Raw genomic sequence first — 23,862 nt, forward strand, 5'->3', positions numbered from 1 at the left:
GGAGCGACCTGCGGCGGTGCGCGCGTTTATATCATCGATATGGTAGGCACAAGTGCCAACCTGGCTCGAGCGTGTCTCACCGGGCCGTGCCCACCGACTAGGGGGGGAGGGACCCTGAGGCGCCTCGAGTGGGGATACGGGAGGTGGCAGCCGGCATGATGCGGGTGCGGCTGTGAGGCGACCTGCGCAGCGGGTGCTGGGTAGAGTGTGAGGCAGGGGCCGCACTCACACGGCGGAGTCGGTGCATTGCCCTAACGCGTGCCTGGTAGCGCGTGGCACAGAGAGATGGGCCTGTGACGGGCCTGGCAGAGTGGAGTCTCACTCACGCTGTGGGGCAGAGAATGAACATGTTGAAATAAGTGTGTGACGTGTCACCAAGGGCCTTGTGCGTCGCTCTTTCATCTACCTTCTTCCTGTGTGGATATGAGAGTATGTTGCGTTATCCACTTCTCTTTTTTTCGGACTTTGGGGCTTGGGTTGAGGCAACTCCGTCGCCCCACTTGCAGGAGACCAACGTGAAGGAAAAACAGACTGGCGGTGCAGCGCGCGACCAGTGTGAATGAAACAGAATCAAAAACTGACGCCGTGGCGACGCTCCGCTCTTTCTTAATATGGCGCACTCCTGTTGTGTTGTTACTGCTTGATCTGCGGTGACTACCGTCTTCACGGGTGCCATGGACCCAAGTGATGCCTCGAAGCGTTGAAGCAAAATGTTTCTTCCCGAGAAGTAGGGGCTTCACATGCATCGGTGTTCTTCTCACGTGCGTGATTCGATGGGTTCTTCGACATGGTTGGTCATTTTTTCGTGGCCTCCATTGCTCACTTACCTCCTCTCTCTCTCGCCAAACGTCTCTTTTACCCCCTGTGCGTGTCGCTTCCCCGTAAAACGTGAGGGACTCGAGGGGCAGCAGCCTGCATCAGTTGAAGTCGGATCGAACTCACTAGTGCGCCTCTGCAGCTCATATTACAAGACCAATGCTGCGTTTGACGCGCCGCTCGCTGATGCAGCGCTCTCGGATGACGTTGGAGGCAAACTTCAAGAGCCATAGCGCTGCCGCCAACCCTGCCACTGGCGCCTCTGTCACGGGCAAGGTGAAGGCAGAGTTGAAGAAGATGATCAAGATCCAGCTGGTGCTCATCCCTATCTGCGTAGTCTTTATGGTGTGGATGTACCCCACCCCCACAGAGGAGGATGAGCGGCGAATGCGGCTGGAGTATGAACGCAATGCTGGGTGGAAGACGTAGTGTGGAGCTTGGCGGCTTCTCTGCTGCCTTTCGGTTCCCTGTGAGCTGACGGCGCGTTGTTTTTGTGTAAAGGCACGCGTTTATGTGTGGCTGTGCATCTTTTTTTTCCCGGCCGTGGTGTGCCCATGTCTGCCTCGCTTTCGTGGTTGTTGTTGCTTACAGAGGCAGAGTAACGGTAAACGCAAAAAAAGGAGGGCGAGGGGAAAACAAAGGGGGTGAAGAACGGCACGCGCACCCGTGTCAAAGGCCCTGCGAATGCCGAACTCATAGAGCTCGCTATCTCTCTCTTTCTACCATATGCATCTCTTCGTGCTGCCAAAACGAAAGGAATGAAGGCGACAGCGCTGTGCGTTGTCAACCGACTTGTGCCGATGGCCGCGTTTTGTGCGCTTCCCTTCTTTCCCACAGCGGTCACTGCGAGCGCAGAATGTCACCGGCGCGGTGGGCGAGACGCCAGCAACAATAACAGCAACAAAAAAATAGCACACGCGCTCGCTACCTAACTCATTGCTTCTTTCATCATGCGCTCTCGCGTGCACCTCTGCGGCATCATCATCTTCCACGTCACTGTTGTCGTTTGGCTCCAAAGGATCGCCTACGATATCTCCCATTCAGCGTCGATAGTGAAAGCTGTAAAGACGGTGCCTATAGAGATAGGAAGAGAGCGCGGCCGACGAGAAGCCGAAGACAGCGGCTGTGCTCACGGGGCAGCGCGCGCTTCGATTTAATACCTCTCTGTCCTCGCACGGCTTCTTTCTCAGGCACAGAGATTTACTTCAACTCGAGTGCGTGCGTGCAAAGAGTGCCGCCATGCTCCATCGGTCATTCGCTTCGCTCTTCCTGAAGGGCATCTTCAAAGTCAATAAGCCCCCCGTTACGGGCTACGAGATCGCCGAGCTACCCAATGAGAAAGTGCTTCATGACTTCATGCAGTTCTACCGCACAAAGGGGGTGGTGGTCGTTCTGCACAGTGGCGCCTCGTATGCCGCAGCCGCTGCGGCCTCCTCCGGCGGGTCGCGCTCGACCCTGACGAGTGCGTCAGCCAACTCTTCTGGAAAAGCTCACTCAGCCGCGACAGCGAAGTCGGCATCGACGCCAAAGCCCAAGACGGAACTACTGCAGGACCCTCTTACTCGATCATTCATCTCTTCCATCAACGCGATGAACTTAGGCAATCCAGAGGAAGTAAAGCTGGCCCTTGTTCCCGGGCCGCAAGCGCCGTGCTTCGTAGAGGAGCACAACGTCATCACGTACCCGACCTCGTTGCTGTTCTTGAATGGGCAATGCATTTATCGCGTCGTTGGTGCGCGGACGCGTGAGCTGTCCATCAAGTCCCTTTTCATGCTGCGCAATGGAGGGCGAAACATTTTCTCGCGCGACTAGGTCCATTTAGTGTGCACTTGTGCTACAGAGCATGTGAGGACTGCCTTTGCATGTGGTAACGAAGTCACGCGGCGCTCACGCAGGGTGGTGACGCGAAACATACCTTCATGGGTTATATGCGACGGTTGAGCGGTGCCGGTATTGTTTATCCCGTCGTTTAGGGAGGCACACTCTTTCCTACTACCTCCTTTGCCCTACCGAGACGGGTTTGGTGGACCGCTCGTATGGCGGTGTTTTGCTCCTCACAGAAGGGGGCTAGTTCGGGTAAGAGTAACGTCAGTAGAGAAATGCAAGGAGCACGGCGAGTCGTGCTCTTGTTCCGTGAAGTCGACTGGTGTTCTGGAGAGCAGAGGAGAGATGCAGATTGGGCAGCGAGGGGTGTGTCTTTGTCGACGGGCATCCAACTGCGCTCTCTTGCTACGCGGAATGCAGAGGGCCCTCTGCATATACGACAGTACTGAATCCGCGAACGCTTGGTGATCTACCCGTCCTTCCTCGCACTTACGTGCATGGCTCTCTGGTCGAAAAAGTGTTCTCCCTCGAAGCAACTGCACTTCCCTCCGTTTCCTCGTCTGGGCTCACCATGAAGGTGGCGTGTGAATACCCCTTCCTTGCCCCTCCCGGAAATTCTTTCGCTTTCTTGCAGATGCCGCGGTGAGTGGTGACTCTTCTCCCTGAGCCTACACCCCCTCTCTCCTCCTTTGCCGTCATACAACAGAGTCGTCATCTCTGTGTTAGCTAACGTCCTTTCTTGTTTCGTGAGTGTGCCGTGTCAGTGCGGCACAGCACAGGAACTCGTGGCGGCGACATGCCAAACGGGCTGCTTGTGTGTCTCCCTCGTTTGATGCACGGCGTCGGACTCGTCGCTGACATAACAGTGCTGCCTCTTTGACAGCACAGCGCGTCTTCGGCATCTCCTCGAAAGCTACTTTGACCCACCGCATGCTCGCTTCTCTTCTAACCAGGGGGGAAGAGGAGCGCGCCGCCGACATCATGGGGTTGCGTGCTCGTTTTCACTTCCACTGTCACGGTTGCCAGGACGGATGAGGAATGCCTGCTTCGGCTGGACCGTCCGGTCTTGTCCGCGCTGCTCAACCAGGCTGGCGGGTTCTGCACGGTAGGGCTGGTCGCTGGCTACCACTACCTCATCTCCAGCGCTTGCACTTGTGGCCGGAGTCAATGGATGAAGACCAACGCAACGCTCTTTTTTTGGTGACTCTTGACGCTGTCACGCTCTCCAGCAGTGCTCGCCGACTCAATGTGGAATTCACGCGCCCGCAGTCGCAGGGACGCGGCGCAGATGAGCAGACCCGCAAACAAGATTCGGTGGGTGGTGGCTTTGACGGCTTTTGTGAGGCGGATACTGGAGCCGCAGGCACGCGCAGACTCTCGAGTAGCTTGTAGAGGCGCACACTGCGGCCGCCGGCCTGCCGCTGTACCCCGCTGCAGGCCAGGTGCTCCGCACCGGGTTCCAAATTCATGAGGAGAGTCTCCATCGGATTCGAAGCGTTGGACAAGGTCACAACACCGGTGATCCTCGAATCCGCGCGAGCCCATCGCGGGATGTGTACACGGTCACACCTTAGCCGTCGACCCGAACGGTGTTGTAGGGTGATTCCCTGAGAACCGCGGCGGCTCATGTACGAGGCCGAATCGGCGAAGGACAGCCGCGATTGCCACGAAGCCGTCTGAGAGGCGGCAAACTGCCCTCAGAATTCTTTCTCCCTTCAGCGTTCTCCGAGGGATGATTGTTTTCAAGCGCATCTATGGGGGAAGGCCACCGCATCGATTCTCGGCCGATGCCGTGCCGTGTTCCGCTACAATCCTCCCCCTCCCCCGCGCACTGCAATCTGACGTACCCTACATCAATCAACTGTACAGCTAACAATGGGCAGCGCAGCGGCGACCGCCCAGGCTGTTTCCTCTACCCTCTTTACTCACTCTCACGCTGGAAAGGCCACCGACGACATTCGAGGCACGCGCAGATGGGCCCTGTTCACAGAAAACGAGTGAGGCATCAGCATGGATACGTACGATCAGGGTATGCGAGGTCCGGCCCTGTCGATAGCGTTTTCGTAACGGATAAAGGCGACCCGCGACTGTCGCGAAGACGTGGTTGAATATTTTTGCCTCTGCGCGGCGGAATGCTCAGAAGCTCACAAACCGAGCATGAGCCCTCCTCCCTGCTATGAGCATCACGTTCTTATCCTTTCCTCTCTTCTCTATCCACCCAATAACGCGGCACTGCTGTGCGCGTTTTTTGCATGCGTTGAGGTGTCGCGCACGCTACTGTTGTGCACAGCTGTCCACTCGAAGTTTTTTTTTCGCTTTTCGTTCTTTTTTTGCAGCCCTCTGCGTCTTCGGATGGAGGCTATCCACTCTGCCGAACTCGAAGAGAGAAACGCGAACTGCACGTGACGGCTTCAGGTGCGTGTACGTCTATCTCTCCATATGCGTCAGTGGACGTTTCAGTGCCCGTGAGCGCTATCGCTGCTTGTAATGGGTATCGACGCCTTCTGCCTTGTCGCGTGTCTCCGAAGTTTCTTCGCCCCCCCCCGCCCTCTTCTTTTTCTCTCGCCAGCCTCCTGCTGCATTTGCTAAGTTTGCGTTCCACCCCAGCCTCCTGTTCTCGCCATATGGCTTCGTGGGGTTCCTTTTTGTTTCTTGCTCGTATCTCGCACCCGCTCTGTTTTGAAACTGTGATGCCGTTCTTCCTTCGGTTATAACTATGAATTCTTCGCCTTTTTGTTCTTCCTGCTGCGGCTAGAGCGATGTCTTCATGACATGTTGAGGAGGCACACCACACAGTGCCTGGTGTCTTAGCGTCCAGTGCGCCCACGCCAACGCTGTGTGTGTGTGGGGAGGAGCCAATCAGCACCCCTCCCCTCTCCTATCCGCTGTCAGTGCGGAGCCGCTTCTCGCCCTGGCCCTGTCAGGGGGATGCATCGCTACGGATGCCGGCGGTGTGGGCCTGGATCGGCGCAGGCGCTGGAGCGACCTGCGGCGGTGCGCGCGTTTATATCATCGATATGGTAGGCACAAGTGCCAACCTGGCTCGAGCGTGTCTCACCGGGCCGTGCCCACCGACTAGGGGGGGAGGGACCCTGAGGCGCCTCGAGTGGGGATGCGGGAGGTGGCAGCCGGCATGATGCGGGTGCGGCTGTGAGGCGACCTGCGCAGCGGGTGCTGGGTAGAGTGTGAGGCAGGGGCCGCACTCACACGGCGGAGTCGGTGCATTGCCCTAACGCGTGCCTGGTAGCGCGTGGCACAGAGAGATGGACCTGTGACGGGCCTGGCAGAGTGGAGTCTCACTCACGCTGTGGGGCAGAGAGTGCACGTCTTCAGGCAAGAACTTCGAGCTCACTCAAAATGGACGCACCGCTGCTTCTGCGTCGTTGTAATTTTCTGACCTCTCTGGGGGAGAATGAAATTTGCATTAAGCGCTCGCGGCTTCGGCGCAAAAGGGCCTCTGCCCTTTGCCCAGCGGCGGTGTTGACTGCCCCAGGCTTCACGGCGCGCATGGGTTGCATCATCGAAGCTTGCCGCGCTGAAGGAGAAGGTAGCGGCGGTACTGCGGCGAGGGGTGCGGAAAGCGAATGCGCAGTGCCTTCTTCATGATGGATCATCTTATCTGCGTAGCGCTTGTTGGCCTTGTATTCCTTTGCGAAACCTCCCTCTCTCACGTCTCCCATCATCTTTTTCTGCTTGCCCGCCATTATCTGGTTGTTTCACGTACATGACAGCAGACGCAAACACCACACAAAAGCTTCTTGAAAGGTTTGTGAACCCTGTCTGCGTGTGGATGCAGGAAAACGCAGTGTCTCACATTTGTGTGCTTGTGTGTGTGTGTCAGATCGACTAACCGCGGATGGTTTATTCCCTCCTGTGGTCTCTTCGACCCGTGATGAGTTCCACAAAAGATCAGGGCCGGCGGCCGGTGATCGCGTCTTACCGGTGCGATGAGCATGTCTTTCCCGAGCTCCCCGCGACACATCCCTTGTCGGTGCGGCGGCGGGAGGTGCAACGCTTCCTGAAGGGTGACGGCACCCTTGGCCGCCGTGCGTGGAACCCTGCTACGAAGGACGAGCTGCATCCTTTTCCGCAGCCAGCCCTCAACAACACCACTACTTGCTACAACGGCGTCGACGTTGTTGCCACTCACTTCCCCGAGACAGTGAAGGGCACGGCATTTCTGAAGATGCAGGAGACAGTGTTGCCGGCGGTGTGGACGCACAACCGTGACCGGGCCTGCGCCTCTACAAAACGTCACACATATCGGTGTGAAGCGCTGGAGCGTCAGGAAGTTCCCCTTAGCTTTCTGGCCACTGTCATTCGCGACGACAACAACCCTGAAAAGAGGCGCCGTCAGGAGGGGTGGTGTGCGAGCACGACGCTGGAGGGGTTCCGCGGCAACCGCCACGCAGCTCCCGCCGCCGAGGGCGTGTTTGACGCTAAGGCCCACCGTGAGCTGAACAAGATGCTAACGGCAAGGCTTAGCGGGGGATATGTGAAGCCGTACAACCGAGTAAAACACCTGAACTCATCGCTCGAAAAGCAGAAGGAGCTCCAGCAGAAGGCGGCTGCAGATAGCCTCATCAACCTCTACGCTTCTCAACCTGGTCCTGCAGCGTTCAAGATGAGCAACGCTGACGAGTGGTGGGACATTGATCCTGTTGCTGTGACAGGCGACATGAGGAAGCGCATAGACGAGATGAAGGCGAATCCATACAGCACAATCTTTCGTAGCACTACCTTCGCGACCACCCCACCCAGGTCATCGCGTGTATAATAGTACAAACTCAACGTCTTCATGGCATGCGCCTGGTTCCTAACCGTTTCTCACACCTGTGCTTGCCACAGCACCAATGTGCGTGCATGCACGTGTGTGCGTGTTCGTTTGCATGTTAACCTCTTGATGTACGTATGCATGCTCATCTCTTTTTCTTCCTGCGTGCGCGAGTGTACGTGCCGGACGCCTCTTTCCTCCAAGGCGGCGCTTGCTCGAAGCACAAGCGTAAAAGAGGGACGAAACGAAACGAGAAAAACAAAAAGATGGGCACGCCTAAAAAGAAATGGCCCCAAAGGGAGGTGAGTAGCCGAGGAGCTGTGCATCAAGGCAGCGGCTTCCGAACTGCTGCTTACGCCACTTGCGAATACCGCCGCTCATGCGCGTCTGGTTTGAGCACAACTGCGGTATCTGCTGCTCTCCCACGCCTCATTACTGCCCTCATTGGCGCGCCTATAAGCGCAAAATCACACGCATCCCCTCACCCACGGCGGTGTCTTGTCGGGTGTGTTATCTCGAGCTTGAGGGTTTGGGGCGGGTATAGTCAGGTGCGCTCAAAACCTTCAACGACATTTGCAAGGCTGCTTCTTTGTCGGTTACGGAGTCATTTAGGGCATTACACGCGGCGTCTGGCGTCTTTTTGTTATCCTGGTCTGCGTGGGTGCAAGTCCAGACACACACACGCATACACACACACACACACACATATACAACATTATCCTTCCATGAATCGTGACCCGCAGAATGCGCTGCTGCTGGAGCAAACGGCGCAGAAGGTAAAGCGCCTACTTCTCCAGCGCAGCCCGTCCGCGGTGAACGGCATTCGAAGCTTTAGCCGGTCTCTCGGGATCGCCGACGACCTCGGCAGCACGCAGGTGACCGCAGAGGAGCTGCAGCGTGCGCTTCAAGAGAACCATGTTTCGCTAGAGGAGCACGAGATTCAAAACATCTTTACCGTGCTGGATCGCAATGGTAAAGGCACGATTGATCCCACAGACTTCATTGCTGTCATGTGCAACAACCTCAGTCCGCTGCGCAGAGTGTGGCTGCAGCGTGTGTGGCGAATGTTTATCAAGGACCCGGACGATGGTTCGGTGCAGGTGTGCGAGCTGCAGCGGCAGTTCATAGCGGAGGGTCACCCAGCGGTCGTGCGCCACGAGACGACGGCAGCGGAGGTGCGCAAGGACTTTGAATCGGCTTTCAACGAAAGCACCAATCCAGATGGAAAGATAAGCGCTCAGGAGTTTGCGGAGTACTACGCTGGTGTCTCAGCCTCCTGCAGGAACGATGAATCCTTCGTGGCCCTACTCCGTGGTGTGTGGCCGCTGCCCGGCGTTTCGCGCGACTTCTCCATCTCCCTTGCGAAGGGCGAGGCACAGTACCAAGGTTCCTACCACACAGAGCAGAGTTTAGCAGAAAAAACGGCCGTCGCCAGCCGCGAGGCGGCGCGATCGGCGTTGATGAGCATGATTCGTTGTGATCACGCACCGGCCGTCCTTAGTAGTGGCGCGGCAGCACGAGCATTGTGCCTCTCTCTAGCGCAAGCAGACGAGGCGGGGTCGGGTTTCGTGAGTGAGGCTGTGTTTGTGGGTGCTCTGCGGACGCACCGTCTCTACGTGCCGAACACATCCGTTTTGGAATGCCTAGACACCAACGGGGATGGCTCTGTCGACATCAAGTACTACGAGGAACTGCTGCTGCCTTCGCTGTCTGCCGCACGTCTCATGCTACTGGCACGGCTGTGGTCGAGCTGCTTCGAGAACAAAGACGGGGCCTACCGCGTGCCAGTGCAAGATCTGCACCGCAAATACCACGCCTCGAGCCCGGCAGACAAAGACGCCTTCCTTACCGCCTGGGATGTTCGAACGGCCGTGGGTGGCAAGGTTGAGCTGGAGGAGCTTGTTCAGTGGTACGTGCCGCAGAGTGCGGCGGTGCAGCGCGACAAAGATTTTGAGGAGCTCCTGCACCGGCAGTGGGGAAAGTACGACGAGTAGGAGACGTGCGCGCTGTGTGCAAGGTGGGTCGCATGTGGCATTTGTAGGCGCGTTTTGCTTCGCGCCGTCGTTGCTGCAGCTGTTGTTGCCTCGTATGTAAAGCACGAAGTGGCCGCACTCCGCTTGCAACCGACTCTACTCTTCCTCGTGCTTACACCATCGCTGCTTTCTGCGCGCCATGCCGTGCGCAGTTGTGGATGCGTTCTTTTATCCTTTTTTTTTTGTTTCGTCTGTGATTGATCTCATGTACAGTTTCCGTCATAGGTCGCGCGCGGCGATGAGGGAGGGGGAAAAGTGCCAAAGGAGGAGAGACAAGGTGCGTTTGCTGCGCATGACGGACACGCCAGTGGCCCTTCCTCTGTGCCTCGTGCTTGTGCTCTTCTCCATCCTGTGCGTGAGTGAATTTATCCTTCCTTAGAGAGCATATGCCCCATCTCAGCTGGTTAATCGAAGACGCAGTGCTCTTGGTCTTTTAGACGCGGAGGAAGTCCTGCGGTGCCCTCCCCCTCCTTTCAGCCTAACTGCCAGCACACCCGCCATATGGAGGTGCGTGCGGCCCCAGTCCACATTGACGATTCGGGGAAAGAGAGCTTTAGTAGCCTTGCGGCGAAGTGTGCGCACCTTCCACACTACCGCCCGCATTCTCTTTTAACCTGGCTTTTCCCTCTGTCTGTCTAATCGACGTGACTGTTTGCCGCATCCCGCCAGTGCCCCCCGCCCCTCCCCCACACACAACCTCCCTCTTCCTCAACATTTAACAGCCCGGCGGCCGCACGACAGCATCCACGCCGTTCTGGTTCAAACGTCGTTGTGTAGTCATGCTGAACATCATCATGGAGGGGCTCACTCAGCCCCTGCAGATTTCCTCCAACGGTGCTTACTCCCTCGGTCTCCTGCTTGCCCTCTCAACGGGACCACTTCCGCTGGCTAGTGAGCACATCATCGGCGCGTACCTTGCTCTGCAGCTCATGTGGTGGCTACTGCTGTGTATCCGTGCAGCACGCGCGGCCGGGTCGCAGTCGGCGCGTCGAGAGCTCAAAGAGAGGGCGAAGGAGGCATATCTCAAGTGGATGGACGGATTGCGCTTCAGTGTCGCCGAGCTTATTTGCCACCATCTCCTGCACTTCGAGTTTGGCGCACAAGTCTGCATGTTCTACTGTGGCACCGGTGCGCTGCGCACGGTGGCGAGACCGTTACTTTACGTGATACTTCGCCTGAGCGCTGGATCGGAGTGGGCCACCCGCTTAACCGGGTACAACCCTGCCTACCTTCTGGAATCCGTAGGCTGCGGCAACAGGACGGAGTTTGCAAGTGGTCCTGCGTGGAAGCAGCACGGGCACGCTAGTGGTGCGGGTGTCGAGGCGACATCGGCGCAGGTGCGGGTGTCGAGCCTGGCGCCGACGAAGCACTCAGATAGCGCGAAGAATAACAACAACCGCTGCACAGTGTTGGACGAGGGGCCGCACTTTAACCGCACCTCCCGTGGGTGCATGCTGAAGTACACTGAGTGACTGACTCAGCCCCGCACACAAGCTGACACGCGTATGCACAAAGGGCGATGCACTTGGATGCGCACGAGTGGTTGCGGCTTGCTGCTGTGGTATTGCAGGTTTGGGGCAAGGTCGTGCTCGCTATGCCCACGTGTAAGATTGGCCATCGTAAGGTGGAGGATCTTTCTGATTCCAGGAACCGGCTCACGAGCGTGACGCACGTAGACGTCGCGCTTCCACATGCAGACGTGTACGCGTGTCATCGTGCAAGATAGCTGGCGATGCCCGCCTCGCACGGCGTTGCCGACAACGAGAGACAAAACACCGAGCTCGCTGTCCCTAGAGACACTAGCACGGCTGCGCGCCGTCTCTCACACCTCGTGCTGTGGGCGCGATTGTGTCCCACGTGCATGCGTGGGCCCTCGCCTTGTCGAGGAGCTGTTTTTCTTTTCTATTTGCAGTACACGGTGGCGCACGTGTCCGGCTCAACTACCGGGGTGCGCAAAACAGCATGAGCCATCCACGCTGAAGGGAACGAACACAAAAAGGCACACACACGCGCACACGCGTGTGGTCGGCATGGCCAAAAAAACAGACGGAAAGCTACGGCTAAGCCTGTCATACGGTCCTGTGAGCGCCAGGCTCTTCGTCATCTCCTCCCCACTCATCTCAACCTTTCTTTCCTGTAATTCTGCGATTTGCGTTACTATTTGGCGACCATTACTGCAGCTGGTGCACCCGCACACAAGGCTGCAAGCTGCGCGGCTGTCTCTTTCGCACAGCCACACCCTTACGCTGCACACTTTGGCCGATGCATAGCGAAGTGGAGCGATTGTCGCTAGTCGACCAGCAGTTTCCAGAGGGCGCCGATGTCGAAGAGGATGATCGCGTGCGACACAGTGAGTGCGTAAGCATGAATGTGGTCTCCCTGCACGACATGCTGCGGCAGTTGGGCTGTGCGGGCGAGAGCAGCGGCTTCACATCCTTTTCTGCGTCTTGCCTGCCACCTGAGATGGTGGACGCACTACTGCACTACCTGGTGAGGTTGCAGGAAGACGTTCGTCAACTTGATGCCCGAGCGCAACTTCTTGACGAGCAACGCGCGCGCGACACACAAAAAGCGGAGCTGCTCAACGAGCGAACAGAGAGGCTGAAGGATGCAGTGGCCAACATGTCTGCAAAAAGCTCGGCCGAAATGAAGGAGTTCCGAGATTACTTGCAGCAGAATGCGAGCGCCAATAAGCAGCGCCAACGCGAGCTTGTGGACTTGACTCGCAAGCGCGAGAAGCTGGAGTTGGAGGTGAAGCGTACTAGAATGGAGATGGATCGCCTACGCAAGATAGCGAAGCGGGTGCGGTGAAGATGCCAGAGAGAGAGAGTTAGAAGGCGACGCCGTGAAGTCTAGATAGAGGTGCGCGCGTTGAGGCGTCTCTTGCGCTCTTCCGGTGCCCTAAAGCACTTCCGTGTACTCTTCGGCTTGAACACTTTCTCCCTCTCCCTCTTTTTACTGGTCGGACCGGTGTAGGCGACTATGCGTTTTTTTTTTTACCTACCTCTTCGTTCTTATCGTGGTTGAGCGGTGCTTGTTGCTTATCTCTTCCACAAACGCATCTTAAACCGTCTTCATGGGGTGCTGAAGGGAAGTGCGTGAGATATAGGGCATCGCGCGTCGGAAGGGCTGTTCTCAGCTGTTGTTCTTTTATATTGAGAACAGGCACCCCTGTGATGAACGACGCCGCCTCGTCGCGTTTTGCCGCGCACCCATGACGCAGGCTGGAGGCATAGATGCGTGAAAGCCTCATCTCTTGGCACTGTGAAGTCGTGAGGTAGAGCAGATACATTAGATTTCTCGCGTGTGTGTTTCCTTTTATTCACCTCGTGTAGATGCACATCTCCCTCGCTCACGGAAGGCACTCGCTCACCGACCCACCTAGGAATGAACTCCACACCAACTTAGCGTTATGCCGCGCAGGCGAACGTCTCCCACAACGCAATGGTGGTGGTGGTGGCGCCGACGATCGCCGCCACGAAATGTACCCCGGCCTCTCTCTCTCGGCACTTTGGGCATGCTTTGCCCCACCTATCTGAAAGAAAGCGAAAACTGCTCACGGGTGCTGCCAGATCGAAGGATGGCCTCATTCTTCCAGCGACGGATTCGAATGGCCGCGCTGGAAACGTTTGCTGCGTTTCATGAAAGCCCTAGAAACTCGGTATCACGTGTTGCTGCTTTTTTTTTCCTGCTATCCTCGCGTCAACGCATCGCCGTCCACGCTGCACTGGACTCCGAAAAAAATGTTAAAAGTGTCGATGCGCATTTGAGTGGGTGCAGCCATTGAGCACGTCAGCACGGACAGAAACACGAATGCGTGCATCAGAGCGAGAAGCCACGTCTTTAGGTCTCTGTCTCTCTCTCTCTTTTCGGACCTCAACATGGCCACTTCTACCTTAGACCCTCGCATGGCTTTCCATGCTCAGCAGCAGGATCCTGGTGCGCCACAGCCGCGACAGCTGATCCTACGCTACTTTTACGAGAGCGGTACAGTGGAGCTGATGGAGGTGCCGAGCGGTCGACTGTACTTGAAGCGCACCGCCGTCGGCATACCTGCCTCTGCCTTCACCGTTGGCTCGACGGTGATGCTGTTCGGCAAGGCGACAACCATCACAGCGTTCGCGGACGAGGTGACGCGGCAACTGTGCGCCCAGTGCAGCGAGTCGACGGCCGTGCTGATTGCCGAGGAGGCGTTCCCGTTTCTCGGGCGCTACCTGGCGATGCTAACGGAGGAGTGCTGCTTCACTATCACGGATGTGGAGATGGTCTGGGTGCAGGCGGAGACGGTTTCTGCTTTTGATTTACCAGAGCAGCTGGCGAACACACGCATGGTCGTGGTTCTGTGCACTCGGAAGAAGGCGGTGGAGAAGGGCTTCGCCTTTGTGGAGCGAGCCACCGGCACCTGCACCGCCAAAGACGCGGAACAAGCCGCGTTGTGGGGCCAGCTGGGCCAGCTTGCGAAAGCCAAGCCTTTGGCCGTACTTAACGAGGCAAACAGCTCGGTTGTGGTGCTGAAGCCTCACCTGGTCAGCGCTGGACGGGGCGGAAGTGCTTTCCAGCAACTGCTAGACTTAGGACTGGAGCCCACCGCACTCACAACAGTGACCATGACCAGCGCGGCTGCTCGGGAGTTCATGGAGCCGTACCGCGGCGTACTACCCGACCTGGAAGGCACGGCCAGCAGCTTCGTAGGCACGAACTGGGTACTGCAGCTCGCCTCACTGGACGAGACGGTGGATGTAGTGGACACTGTGCGGAACATCTGCGGCCCCTACGACACGGTCGTCGCCAAGAAGCTCTACCCAAAGTCGATTCGGGCGTGCTACGGGGACAGCGAGACCGAGAACGCGGTGCACTGCTGCGATCTACCCGGTGACGGGCCCATCTACACAAAATTTTTTTTCCAAGGGTGACATGCGAAGCGAGGCGGCCGTGCACGGCCTCTTTTTGTGTGCGCACGTGCGTCCCTCAGTGATTTGTGGTGCCCCTCTCGCTCGGCCGTTGTCCTCCTGAGCTGTCTTGGCTCTTCTGTGTCCTTGTGTGATTGTGCGCTCTCTAACGAGGCAAACGGGAAGCGGGCAGGACAGCGGTTCATGACGCTTCCTTTTTTTTTTTGCTGTTTCGCTTCCTCCCGTCTCTCTTTTCGATGTAAACGACCTCGTGGGCCGCGAGCGGGGCAGAAGGAGGGGGAGATTCCAGGAGTTGAGTCTAACAGGGACCAAGAAGAAGGCAAAAGGAGATCTGAAAATCCCGCGTGCACCTCCTCTTGTGGATGGGGATGCCTTCTCATCGGATCACTACTCGGTCGTCGCATGCGTCTCGCGTGTTTCGTCCTCTTGAGAGTCTCCGTCTGGGTCTGCACGCGATGAAGCCCATAGCTTCTTGTTTTATCCCTTTTCGTCTCCGTACCACCGATGTACGCGTTGCGGGCCCCGCAGGAATTCAAGAACGCGGCACATGAAAAAGGGAAGAAAATGTGGAAGCGAAACCAGAAGAGAAGACTCAGCTCTCTCTCTCTACATCTGAAGCAGCGCCCTCTGAGGGCATGGCCCCCCCCCTCCCCAACAGACAGGAAACGGGCGTGAACGAAAAGGCAGTGGCGGGCAGCCACCACGTCTCGCACCACCTTCTTTACCTTTGTGCGCGTGTATGTGTCTGCGTGGCATGGCGGCGCTTTTTCTTCCCGCTGCAGGAGGATAACGCCGCTCACCTTCCCCGCCTCTTCCGGCGGCCACGTAGCTCCTTTGTGGATTTGGCCGGCCTTTCCCGTTCTTCCACCGCCGGCTATGTAAAGCACGCATGTGTGTGTGTGTGCGTTTCTGCAAAGCACTTGCTCGGCTGCTTTCCGTCAGCCCTTGTGCCTCATGGAAATGCCCTGCAGCTGACGCATCTCTCACCTCCCCCTTCTATCCACGTGCGATCATCACGCTTCTGTTTTCCTCATCACACCCGTAAACACTCCGGGGCAATTTTTTTCCGTTGCACTCTCTGAAGAGCAAAACAAGGGAGCACCGAGAGGACTATAGATTGTGCGCGGCCTGACCAGTAGAGGGAGTTGCCTGTGAGTCGATCACCTCTGACACTGTTTTTATCCCCACAGGAAAGAGGGCAATAACGATTGTGTCGGGTTGCAACGCGGCTTTTATTTTCACGGGATTTTCGGTCTCGGTTTTGCGCTCGTATTGCTCTCTCTCTCTCTTTCTCTGTTTGTGCTTCGGCTGTTTGTTTGGTGCCCGCTTCTGTGAGTCGTTGCCTTTCCCGCCCACCACCTCCTACCCCTTTCCTCCGTCCCCGGGTGTTCACATTCGTGGGGTCTGCTCGTCGCTGCTTGACTCAGCATCCTTCTGTCATGCGTTTGCGACCTGCGGGTGCTCTGCCACTTTTCTCAGCGTTCTCTTTTTTGGTGTATATCGCGTTCTCGAGTTCCGCCTCGTTCCCTGCGGCACGGTCGCCAAGGGCCTGCGCATGCCTGTTGGGCCCATAGTCCTCGTAAACACAGTGACTCTGACAAGTCGCTTACTCAAGCACGCACACGCATTTTTGAGCTTCAATCACGTCTTTCGGCTACTTTTTCCTTTTAGTGTGTAGTTTGGCTTGAAGGTGTCTGCATCATTTTTCTCTCTCGGAGACTCGCTCCCAAGCACGCGCCAACCAGTCAGTGGCAGAGATCCTAGTGGAAGTAGTGCCACCCACCTGTACAGCGATGGCCACGAGCCAACACGTACCGGTGGAATTCAGCCTTCTTCGCTACAGCACAGGCGACGCTCTCCACTTTGTCTTTCAGAATGGTGTTCGCCGTCAAGGGAACGAGGGGGGAGCGTCTCCGCTACCGGGGCTTTCAAAGGTTGTGGAGCTGCAGGAAAAGCAGGCCGTCCGCGACAAGCTGCACACGTGCGGCACCACGGACGACCCCCTCAATCTGGAGAATCTCACGCATATCGGCACCCATGAAGAGTGGTGTGCGCACTCCCAGACTGCGTGCGCGCTGGCCAAGAATGCGGTGGCGCAATGCTTGCAGCGCCGTTGGGAGGTGCGAGTGCGCCGCTACGGCGAGGCGGTGATGCGACTGTCCGAGGCCTCCCCCACGCTTTGGGACAGGGAAGGACAGGCCCGCGCGACTGCTGCAGACACTCCGTATGCGACCACAGCCCTTTCGACCCCGTCCCGCACGTCGTCGGCGCAGGACCACACGCCATCCGCAGTCAAGGCGGACAATTCAGCAGAGGCGGAGGCGCGCCTCAATACGGATGACGAGGCGAGCGACGTAGCGGAGGAGGAAGAGGAGGAGGAACTCGAGACCTACCTCCTTCAGCATCCCGCCTTCGGTGCGGACATGGCTGCAGCGTGGCTGCAGCGCCGCTACCTGCGCTGCTGCCACGTCATTAACGTCCGCCCCAGCGCCGCTGTTTGCCACCGATTCTCGCGGGGCGTGCAAGCTACCCTAATTAGCACCCTCGGCTCCTTCGCGGCGCAAAAGGCGGTGCCTCCGCTGTCGCCCGTTGCTGAAACGCCAACGCCGTTTCGCTGCAGCCCGGGCAGGCGCACCTGGATGTCCTTTCCAGGGACAATGGTGCTTCTGCGCGAACTGCGCACCGTTCCGTACGAGGTGAACGCGGACTTCAGTGGATGCGCGGAGATCGGGCATCAGCAGCGCCATTTCATCGCACTGCTTGGCGTTCTTGAGGGATGCCGGAACACCGTTGTCTCACTCAATTTGGCAAAGACCTGCCTCAACGATGACGAGGTTCGGGTGCTGTGTCTTTTCTGCCGCGCCTACCTGCGCCGACTGCAGGTGCTGGACTTGAGTGGCAACAAAAGCATCACGGACAAAGTGGCTGTGTGGATCAAGCAACTGGCAGCCTCGTCGCCGCTGCTGTTCCGCTTGGCTGTGCGAGGGACTTCGCTGAGCCGCTCCACTATGCGATCGGTGGCGGGCATTTTATGCCGCAAGGCACTGTGAATCGACTCAGAAGCTCAGCTCAGCTCGCCGCCTCTATAGATCCAGCGCTGCGCGATACGTTTAGGTGCCATGTGCTCCTTCGATGGGTCTTGCCCCTCCCTTTGTGTCTCCTTTTTTTTCCCGGAGACACACACACACACACATCTCCAAGAGTCTTTCTTTTCTTTTATCTCTCCCCCTCGCGCAGTCGACCTGCTAGATCATGGAGCTTCTACGCTTTTCTTTGATATGGCACTGGAGAGAGCCGGCTACGTCATCCACGCATCCGTATACTCAAAAGCTTCTTTGACCCCCTTGCTATCTTCATCTCAGGTGTGTCTGCGGCCATGCTTCTAGTTTTGCCTCTGTGAATGCATGTGCCTTGTCAAAATCACGGCGCACCTCATTGGTAAACATATTGTTCCAGTCAGTAGGCCAGAATCCTTCGCCCCTGCTTCTCCCGTTTTGTTTCCATATCCGCGAGCGGTAGAGCGAGAGGTCAGAGGTCGTTCGCACGCTGCTGGGCCTTGTACGGACTGGGCAAGTGGCCGCTGTCGATGAAAACGCGTCATGCCGTCTCCTGAGGGCCCAGGGGCAGGGCCGCGAGGTGCGCGTTCTCATGATCCAGCAGCCCACCCCCTCCTTGCCTGCATGGCCTCTGGCGCCTATCCTGTCCTCTGCTTGCACAGCGTGGCAGCTGCAATGCACACACACGCCCCTCTCGCTCCCTGCACTCTCTCCTCCCCTCTCTTCCTGCAGACGATGCGCCAGCTCAACAGAACGAGTGTTTCGGTTCATCGCTTCACCAGTCACCACCCCGACAGAGACCGCCACCGTTGTCAAGCATGTTGGGTGCACCGAGTCCGGCAGCAGACGATTTCAGACGCCGTCTTGCACGGCTTCAGGGGGTGAAGGGCGGACTAGGCAGCAGAGACACTAACGGGCCGAAGATCCTGGCAGCCCTCTCCGCGCCGAGGGGCAGCACCATCCGCGAGAACCCTCAAAGAGCTCTGAAGGCAGGGCTGCCCGTCGAGTGGCTGATAGAGGGACAAGACAATGAGGTGCTCACAGGGGTGGAAGCTTGCCACGCGGGAAGACGACACGCCACGGGGCTGCCTTTTCCTCTGCCAGAGTGCATGCCAACGCAACTGTGCTACACATGCACACGGCCGGCAGCTTCTCGGTTTGAATGTCTTGATCGTGTGCATACGATGCTCTCGACGAGCATGCATCCAGCCGGCACACTGTCGCAAGGACCTTTCGGCTGTAGACGAGAGAGCGATCCTTCGTTATCAGATTCAGGGGGGTCCCTCACACTCCCACGTAGCTGTGCCGGGCCGCGGCACTCGAGCAAGGCCGCGCGGGAGGAGCTGACTGCGTAGGTTCGAGGCCTCACCACAACAGTGGAAGGACACGAGTCGAGCAAGAAGCGGATTAGCGGACTGGTGTGCGAGTGCGCCGGAGAGAGCGCCAGCGTGCCGCTCGGCAACGCGCGACCATCGGTAGGGAGCGCACGTGCTTCTCCTCTACCGCAGCACCAGCACGGTGAGTGGAGGAGAGACAAAAAGGGGCAAATGCCGCACCACGCGGCCTCCGATATGGGGCTTATTTGCGACGGGAAAGGCGTGCACGCACATGTTTCCAAGAAGTCACGTGTGGTGGTAGTCCAAACGGTTACCTTTGTGTTTGCTGTATATCTTGTGGGATGGCTTCCGGAGGAAGACGTCGCGCCTTGTCGAATATACCTGGGCGGCTCAAAGTCGCAGGCGATGAGTGCGCACTGAATCTCCCACCTGGAAGCGTAACAGCCTCTTCGCGCGTCGACGGCGCGAGGAGTGAGCTGCACTCTATCGGTGTTCGCTTCCTATGCCTTTAGCTCACTTGCCCGCTTTCCATCCTTTCTCTCGCTTCTCGCTGTGCTGCGCTGACACGCGCAGGTCTATCACACGCCACCACTGCTGTTTTTTTTTTTGGTTTGCGATGCGATCAGGTACCGGCACACCTTACACACTTACACAGGGCACTCCAGGTGTATCCATGTATCAAAATGTGTCGCGGAGCGTATCGCCATCAGTCCGATCGCGCCAGGCTCCCAGGGTGGATCTGGAGACAATCGAGGAGCTGCAAGATGCGTGGAGCAGACGGTATGAGACACTGCGCGACCCGCCACCGCCGCCGCTTCTCAACTCCCCTCGCTCCCTTCGCGCCTGTGAATTGGCAAATGTGAGTCCGCAATCCACGTTGCAGAAGCTGTCGCTCAAACAGCATCTGTTTTGTGTCCTCGGCAACCCACACGCGCTCAGCTCGCTGCCCGACTCGGCTACCACAGAGTATCAGGTGCTGATGCAGTCCGCCTTGCGCAGCTTTAGGGAGGCTGCTGTGGGACTCGGCACGTCACAAGAGAAGCTTGCCGCGTTCATCGCCTTCACGAACCAAGAGAAGCTTCGCGTTCCCCAACTGGCGTCACTACGAGAGCTGCGACGTCAGTTGGTGGCTAAAGAAGCGATAGCCGAGCGAGGGCGTCATCACCAGCAGCCAGACTACGAAGTCTCGAAGCGGAGTAGCAACGCCTCCGCGGCTTGCCAGGATGCCGGTGACCAAGATGCACACCTTAGCAACCTGAGGAGAGTGAACGTGCTGCGTTCGTCGAAAACGGAAAAAAGTCTGCAACGGAGTAGGGCGTCCTCCCTGAGTCATCAGCGAGGAGACAGCACCACGGGTGCCCGAAAAACGCGTTTCCAGTCACCACGTTTCTCTCCGTTGGAATCGGTGTCTTTTGTCCAAGCAGAGGCAGCCAGTGACGAATATGATGAGGACATCCGCGGCCGTGGAGCGCGGGGCTTCGCTCCGACGCCTACTCCGTCTGGGAAGCTCCCCTACAAGCCCCGCGACGTCTACTTGCTCAACAGCAGCTATTTCGCGAACCGCAGCATCCGTAGCGACGGGAGTAACCCGTGCGGCGCACCGCTTCCTACTTCGTCCCCTGGCACGCCGCCTCGATCGTGGGGAGGCGCCATTACCGAGACGGCGTTCGCGAAGCTGCCGGCTCCCTCACAGCAGCCGCTGTTAACTGTAGACTCCAGTCTCGGCTCCGTCATCGACGTGGACAGTGAATTTTCACTGGTTCGCGAAGCAGAGGATACCACTGATTCGCGCTCTGCTCCGAAGCAGGACCTCAGCATTGCTTCGATGAACAGCAGTCAGTTCGAGCTGCTGAACATTGCCGAGTTAGCGGCCTCATCGAGTGAGGCGGCCCTTGCTCAGCCATCGGCTGCGACGGTGCTGGCGGGGATCCGGGGAAAGGTGGCAGATGGGTCTCTATCAAAGCACACCGTGACTCTTTTTCATGATTCCAAGGAGAAGCAAAGCCGTGGGGCTGCAGCAGCGACTGCAGCGGAGGAGGTGGCTGTGGCTTCCTCAACGGCGTCTATCGCCGAGCGGAAGCCGGCGCCTTCCAGTCAGCCCTTGAAGCAGCGAGGGCTGTGTGGATACACAAATCATGGAAACTTCGCGTCCTTGTTGATCCCTAACGTGCTCGCTCGGCCTGTGTCGCTGCCGGCAGAGGGGAAAGTAGCGCCGTTTTCTTTGTGTGTCGCCGCAGCGGCGATCTCCCCTTCCGACAAAGAGAAGGCTGCGGCGTCGGAACAGCAGGAAGGGATAACCTCGACAACGGCAATTGCGATTGAATCTACTGACTCTGCGGAGCCAGCAGCCGCTCCTGCACCATCGCGACTGCCTTTACCGCCTTTGATCACGCAAGCAGAGGAGAGCGACGGATTCGTGTACTACTGTGCCAACCCCTCACACAGCGTCATAGATTCCTACACAGGTAGGCGTAAGCTGCTCGCCGTCACGGTGAAGCTGTAGGGGGGCGGGGGGGGTGCAGAAGGGAAAGTAATAGAAGGAGGGAGGGGGAGGGGCATCTGCGTGTGTGACTGTAGACAAAGCAGCCACCAAGCCGCAAATCCGCATGCAGGGTGTGGTCTTCCATCTCGGTGACGATGGCGAGATATGCCGGAATGAGCTCGCAGAAGAATGTAGGGACCCGGTCTGGGTCGCCGGAGACGAGGAGAGCAATGCGCACTAGCAGGGGCAGCACCCCTCGGGCACGTCTTTGAGGCTCATTTGTTTAGCTGCTAGTTCAGCGCCTCTCGTGTGCGCATCGCCTCAGCTCCTCTCTCAATATGTCTCTCTTTCGCCCTCTCTCTCACCCCAACGGCGGGTCTTTGTGTGTTGGCTAAGACAGTAGACGAAATCGTTTTTTCGTTGTTGTTGTTTTGTTTGCATGCTAGGCAGTTAGAGTGCTGGCAGGTGCGGCCTATCCTCGGGTGCACTACAGACCCGCCGACTTACCCACAGCGGCGCGCCGCTCAAGAGGCGCTTTCCGCATCATTGGCGAATGACTGAAAGACGACAAAAGGATGGAGCGCAGAGACGCGTCAGCATTCGTCGCGGACACTGTGCTGCACAAACTATCGAAGTTTCATGCGAATGCAAGGCTATCAGCGCATGCAGGCAAGCATCAAGTGTGCCGCCTACTAGATATTCGGAACTGCACATACGTAAAAGCTGGTTGTGCTTTTCCTTTGCGATTGGTGCTAGCGCCCTTTCTTTCTTCTCTACTCCTCCATACTCTCTTTGCGCGTCCGCAAGTTTTCCTGCTGGTGGAACCATCGCTCACCTATTGCGTGTCCCCCGTTCTTGCGGGCTTCACCGGCTTCCCTTTGAAAAAAAGGTTAGACGAGCTCGCGGCTCATCCATGCGCGCGCCCCCTCTCGCACACACGGTCTCTTGCGCAGTGGGAGCTGCATCCATCACACGCACCGCTGTACACACGCTCACAGACACCCCTTCAATTGCGGATAGAGTTCGTGAGTCGCAACTGCATCACACAACGCGCGGTACTACCGTGCGCCTTTCGACGCGATTCCTTCTTCCACCTTTGTTCGTTTCACCCAAAGCCGACCATGAGCATCAACCCGACGATTGGTGACAAGGACATCCTTCAGCGGCGCACATCCGCGAATCCGAAGTACGATTCTGTGCAGGCGGTGGTGGAGTCAGGCATGACCGCTCAACTCGCGGAGTACATGCGCAACATCAAGATCAAGACAAAGAGGCAGCCTGGTGAGTTGTTTCAGCGGCTGCGCGTCGATGTCATCGCAGCCTTCCTCAGCCGTCAGGAGCCCAAGTCGGTCCTAGAAGATGGTGGATTTGCACGGCCAATGGACGAGTACGGCGGTCCCGAGAACGCGGTCGACAAGGCCGCCATTAGCTACCTGCTGATCGACTGCCGGGAAGTGGAGCACTACGAGGCCTGCCACATCAAGACGGCGTTGCACTACCCAAAGATCAAGGTGCATCACTCGACCAATCCGTTTTTGCCAGAGATGTACGCCTACAAGAACAAGGAGAACAGGTATATCGTCCTTTACGACATGGAAGAAGAAGCCGTTGTGAACTTGGCCAACACGATGTTTCAGAAGGGGATCGACAATGTTGCCATCATCGCCGGTGGTCTGCGCGAGTTCGCGCAGGATTATGCCGATTTCCTGACGGCGCGCCCCCCTGTGCCGATCGTCCCCAGAGACTGGCGCATGAAGCGGCGGGCTGAAGAAGCCACGCAAGCGCGCAGCGAGGCCCGCACCTCCATGTCGCACAAGCCGAAGGGCTTGTCTAGCAGCCTTGCCCGCAGTAGTCGAAAAGGGACCTTCTGAGGTAGCCAAGTAGAGTGGCATCAGGGAAGGTGACTCACCTGGTGCCGCGCGGTTTGCCTGTTTTGCGCGCATGGCGCACACGGCTTGCCACGCCTCTTGTGCGTCAAGACACGGCCCCCTCTTTCGCCTCCCGTGTTCAAAGACAGGTTCGGCATGCACAAGCGTCCGTTCGCGTTTGGAATCAAGCATTAGAAAAAAGGGGGGAGGTGCGGAAAGCGTGGGCCAGCAAACACGGAGAGAATGGCGGTGGTGTACTGCTGGAGACGAACACCAATGCCTCTTTCTCACTTTCGCTCTTCTCTCTTGCTGCCGGTGTCGTGCGCCTACCCGCTCTCTCGTCGTTGTTCTCTTCCTTGGCTTTGATATACTGTCCCCTCCCTCTTGAGGCTTGCTCACGAGCCGCTGACGCGAGAAACCAAATGAAGCGCCTGAATGACTGCGGTAGGCCGTCCAAGAATGGAGGAACCCGTAGCCGTGAAGTGGCGTGGCGTCGTTGCCGTCCGCGTCGCGCGTGCTTTTGCTTTCGTGTTGCATGTGGCGGGAGGCGGCACTACGGTGCACCTTTTCAGGTCTACGTAGCTGCTCCATTTTGCTGCAGCACCATGCCCTCGCGCATACCTTCTCCCTTCTTTGATGCTTTCCCATGCCCCTCTGCTTCAACGGACATGTTTGGTCCTTTCTGCCGTGCGCTGCCCGCATATATCCGGTTATTTGCTGTTTTTTTTTCCGTCATACCATCTCGGCTGCATCCTCGTCGCC

General features: G+C 57.7%; 10 protein-coding genes across 10 annotated transcripts; all 10 read left to right on the plus strand.

Moving 5' to 3' along the window:
• Nucleotides 1-975: 975 nt before the first annotated feature.
• On the plus strand, nt 976-1,245 carry LDBPK_342750 (hypothetical protein, conserved; the record flags this gene model as incomplete). Its single annotated transcript, XM_003864386.1, has 1 exon — nt 976-1,245. The coding sequence occupies one exon, from the start codon at nt 976-978 to the stop codon at nt 1,243-1,245; it is 270 nt and encodes an 89-aa protein (XP_003864434.1).
• An 810-nt stretch (nt 1,246-2,055) lies between these two features.
• On the plus strand, nt 2,056-2,628 carry LDBPK_342760 (hypothetical protein, conserved; the record flags this gene model as incomplete). The annotated part of the gene is made up of 1 exon (XM_003864387.1): nt 2,056-2,628. The coding sequence occupies one exon, from the start codon at nt 2,056-2,058 to the stop codon at nt 2,626-2,628; it is 573 nt and encodes a 190-aa protein (XP_003864435.1).
• Nucleotides 2,629-6,532: 3,904 nt separating this feature from the next.
• Nucleotides 6,533-7,417, plus strand: LDBPK_342770 (hypothetical protein, conserved; the record flags this gene model as incomplete). The annotated part of the gene is made up of 1 exon (XM_003864388.1): nt 6,533-7,417. One exon carries the CDS (start codon nt 6,533-6,535, stop codon nt 7,415-7,417), a length of 885 nt encoding a protein of 294 aa, XP_003864436.1.
• A 722-nt stretch (nt 7,418-8,139) lies between these two features.
• LDBPK_342780 (hypothetical protein, conserved) lies at nt 8,140-9,408 on the plus strand (the record flags this gene model as incomplete). Its single annotated transcript, XM_003864389.1, has 1 exon — nt 8,140-9,408. One exon carries the CDS (start codon nt 8,140-8,142, stop codon nt 9,406-9,408), a length of 1,269 nt encoding a protein of 422 aa, XP_003864437.1.
• An 818-nt stretch (nt 9,409-10,226) lies between these two features.
• On the plus strand, nt 10,227-10,919 carry LDBPK_342790 (hypothetical protein, unknown function; the record flags this gene model as incomplete). The annotated part of the gene is made up of 1 exon (XM_003864390.1): nt 10,227-10,919. The coding sequence occupies one exon, from the start codon at nt 10,227-10,229 to the stop codon at nt 10,917-10,919; it is 693 nt and encodes a 230-aa protein (XP_003864438.1).
• Nucleotides 10,920-11,709: 790 nt separating this feature from the next.
• Nucleotides 11,710-12,258, plus strand: LDBPK_342800 (hypothetical protein, conserved; the record flags this gene model as incomplete). The annotated part of the gene is made up of 1 exon (XM_003864391.1): nt 11,710-12,258. The coding sequence occupies one exon, from the start codon at nt 11,710-11,712 to the stop codon at nt 12,256-12,258; it is 549 nt and encodes a 182-aa protein (XP_003864439.1).
• Nucleotides 12,259-13,328: 1,070 nt separating this feature from the next.
• LDBPK_342810 (hypothetical protein, conserved) lies at nt 13,329-14,360 on the plus strand (the record flags this gene model as incomplete). Its single annotated transcript, XM_003864392.1, has 1 exon — nt 13,329-14,360. One exon carries the CDS (start codon nt 13,329-13,331, stop codon nt 14,358-14,360), a length of 1,032 nt encoding a protein of 343 aa, XP_003864440.1.
• A 1,790-nt stretch (nt 14,361-16,150) lies between these two features.
• On the plus strand, nt 16,151-17,407 carry LDBPK_342820 (hypothetical protein, unknown function; the record flags this gene model as incomplete). Its single annotated transcript, XM_003864393.1, has 1 exon — nt 16,151-17,407. The coding sequence occupies one exon, from the start codon at nt 16,151-16,153 to the stop codon at nt 17,405-17,407; it is 1,257 nt and encodes a 418-aa protein (XP_003864441.1).
• Nucleotides 17,408-19,366: 1,959 nt separating this feature from the next.
• Nucleotides 19,367-21,253, plus strand: LDBPK_342830 (hypothetical protein, conserved; the record flags this gene model as incomplete). The annotated part of the gene is made up of 1 exon (XM_003864394.1): nt 19,367-21,253. The coding sequence occupies one exon, from the start codon at nt 19,367-19,369 to the stop codon at nt 21,251-21,253; it is 1,887 nt and encodes a 628-aa protein (XP_003864442.1).
• A 1,100-nt stretch (nt 21,254-22,353) lies between these two features.
• LDBPK_342840 (hypothetical protein, conserved) lies at nt 22,354-23,103 on the plus strand (the record flags this gene model as incomplete). Its single annotated transcript, XM_003864395.1, has 1 exon — nt 22,354-23,103. One exon carries the CDS (start codon nt 22,354-22,356, stop codon nt 23,101-23,103), a length of 750 nt encoding a protein of 249 aa, XP_003864443.1.
• Between the last annotated feature and the right edge of the window lie 759 nt (nt 23,104-23,862).

This window comes from Leishmania donovani, chromosome 34 (genome assembly GCF_000227135.1).
Source record: "Leishmania donovani BPK282A1 complete genome, chromosome 34".
Lineage (NCBI taxonomy): Eukaryota > Euglenozoa > Kinetoplastea > Trypanosomatida > Trypanosomatidae > Leishmania > Leishmania donovani.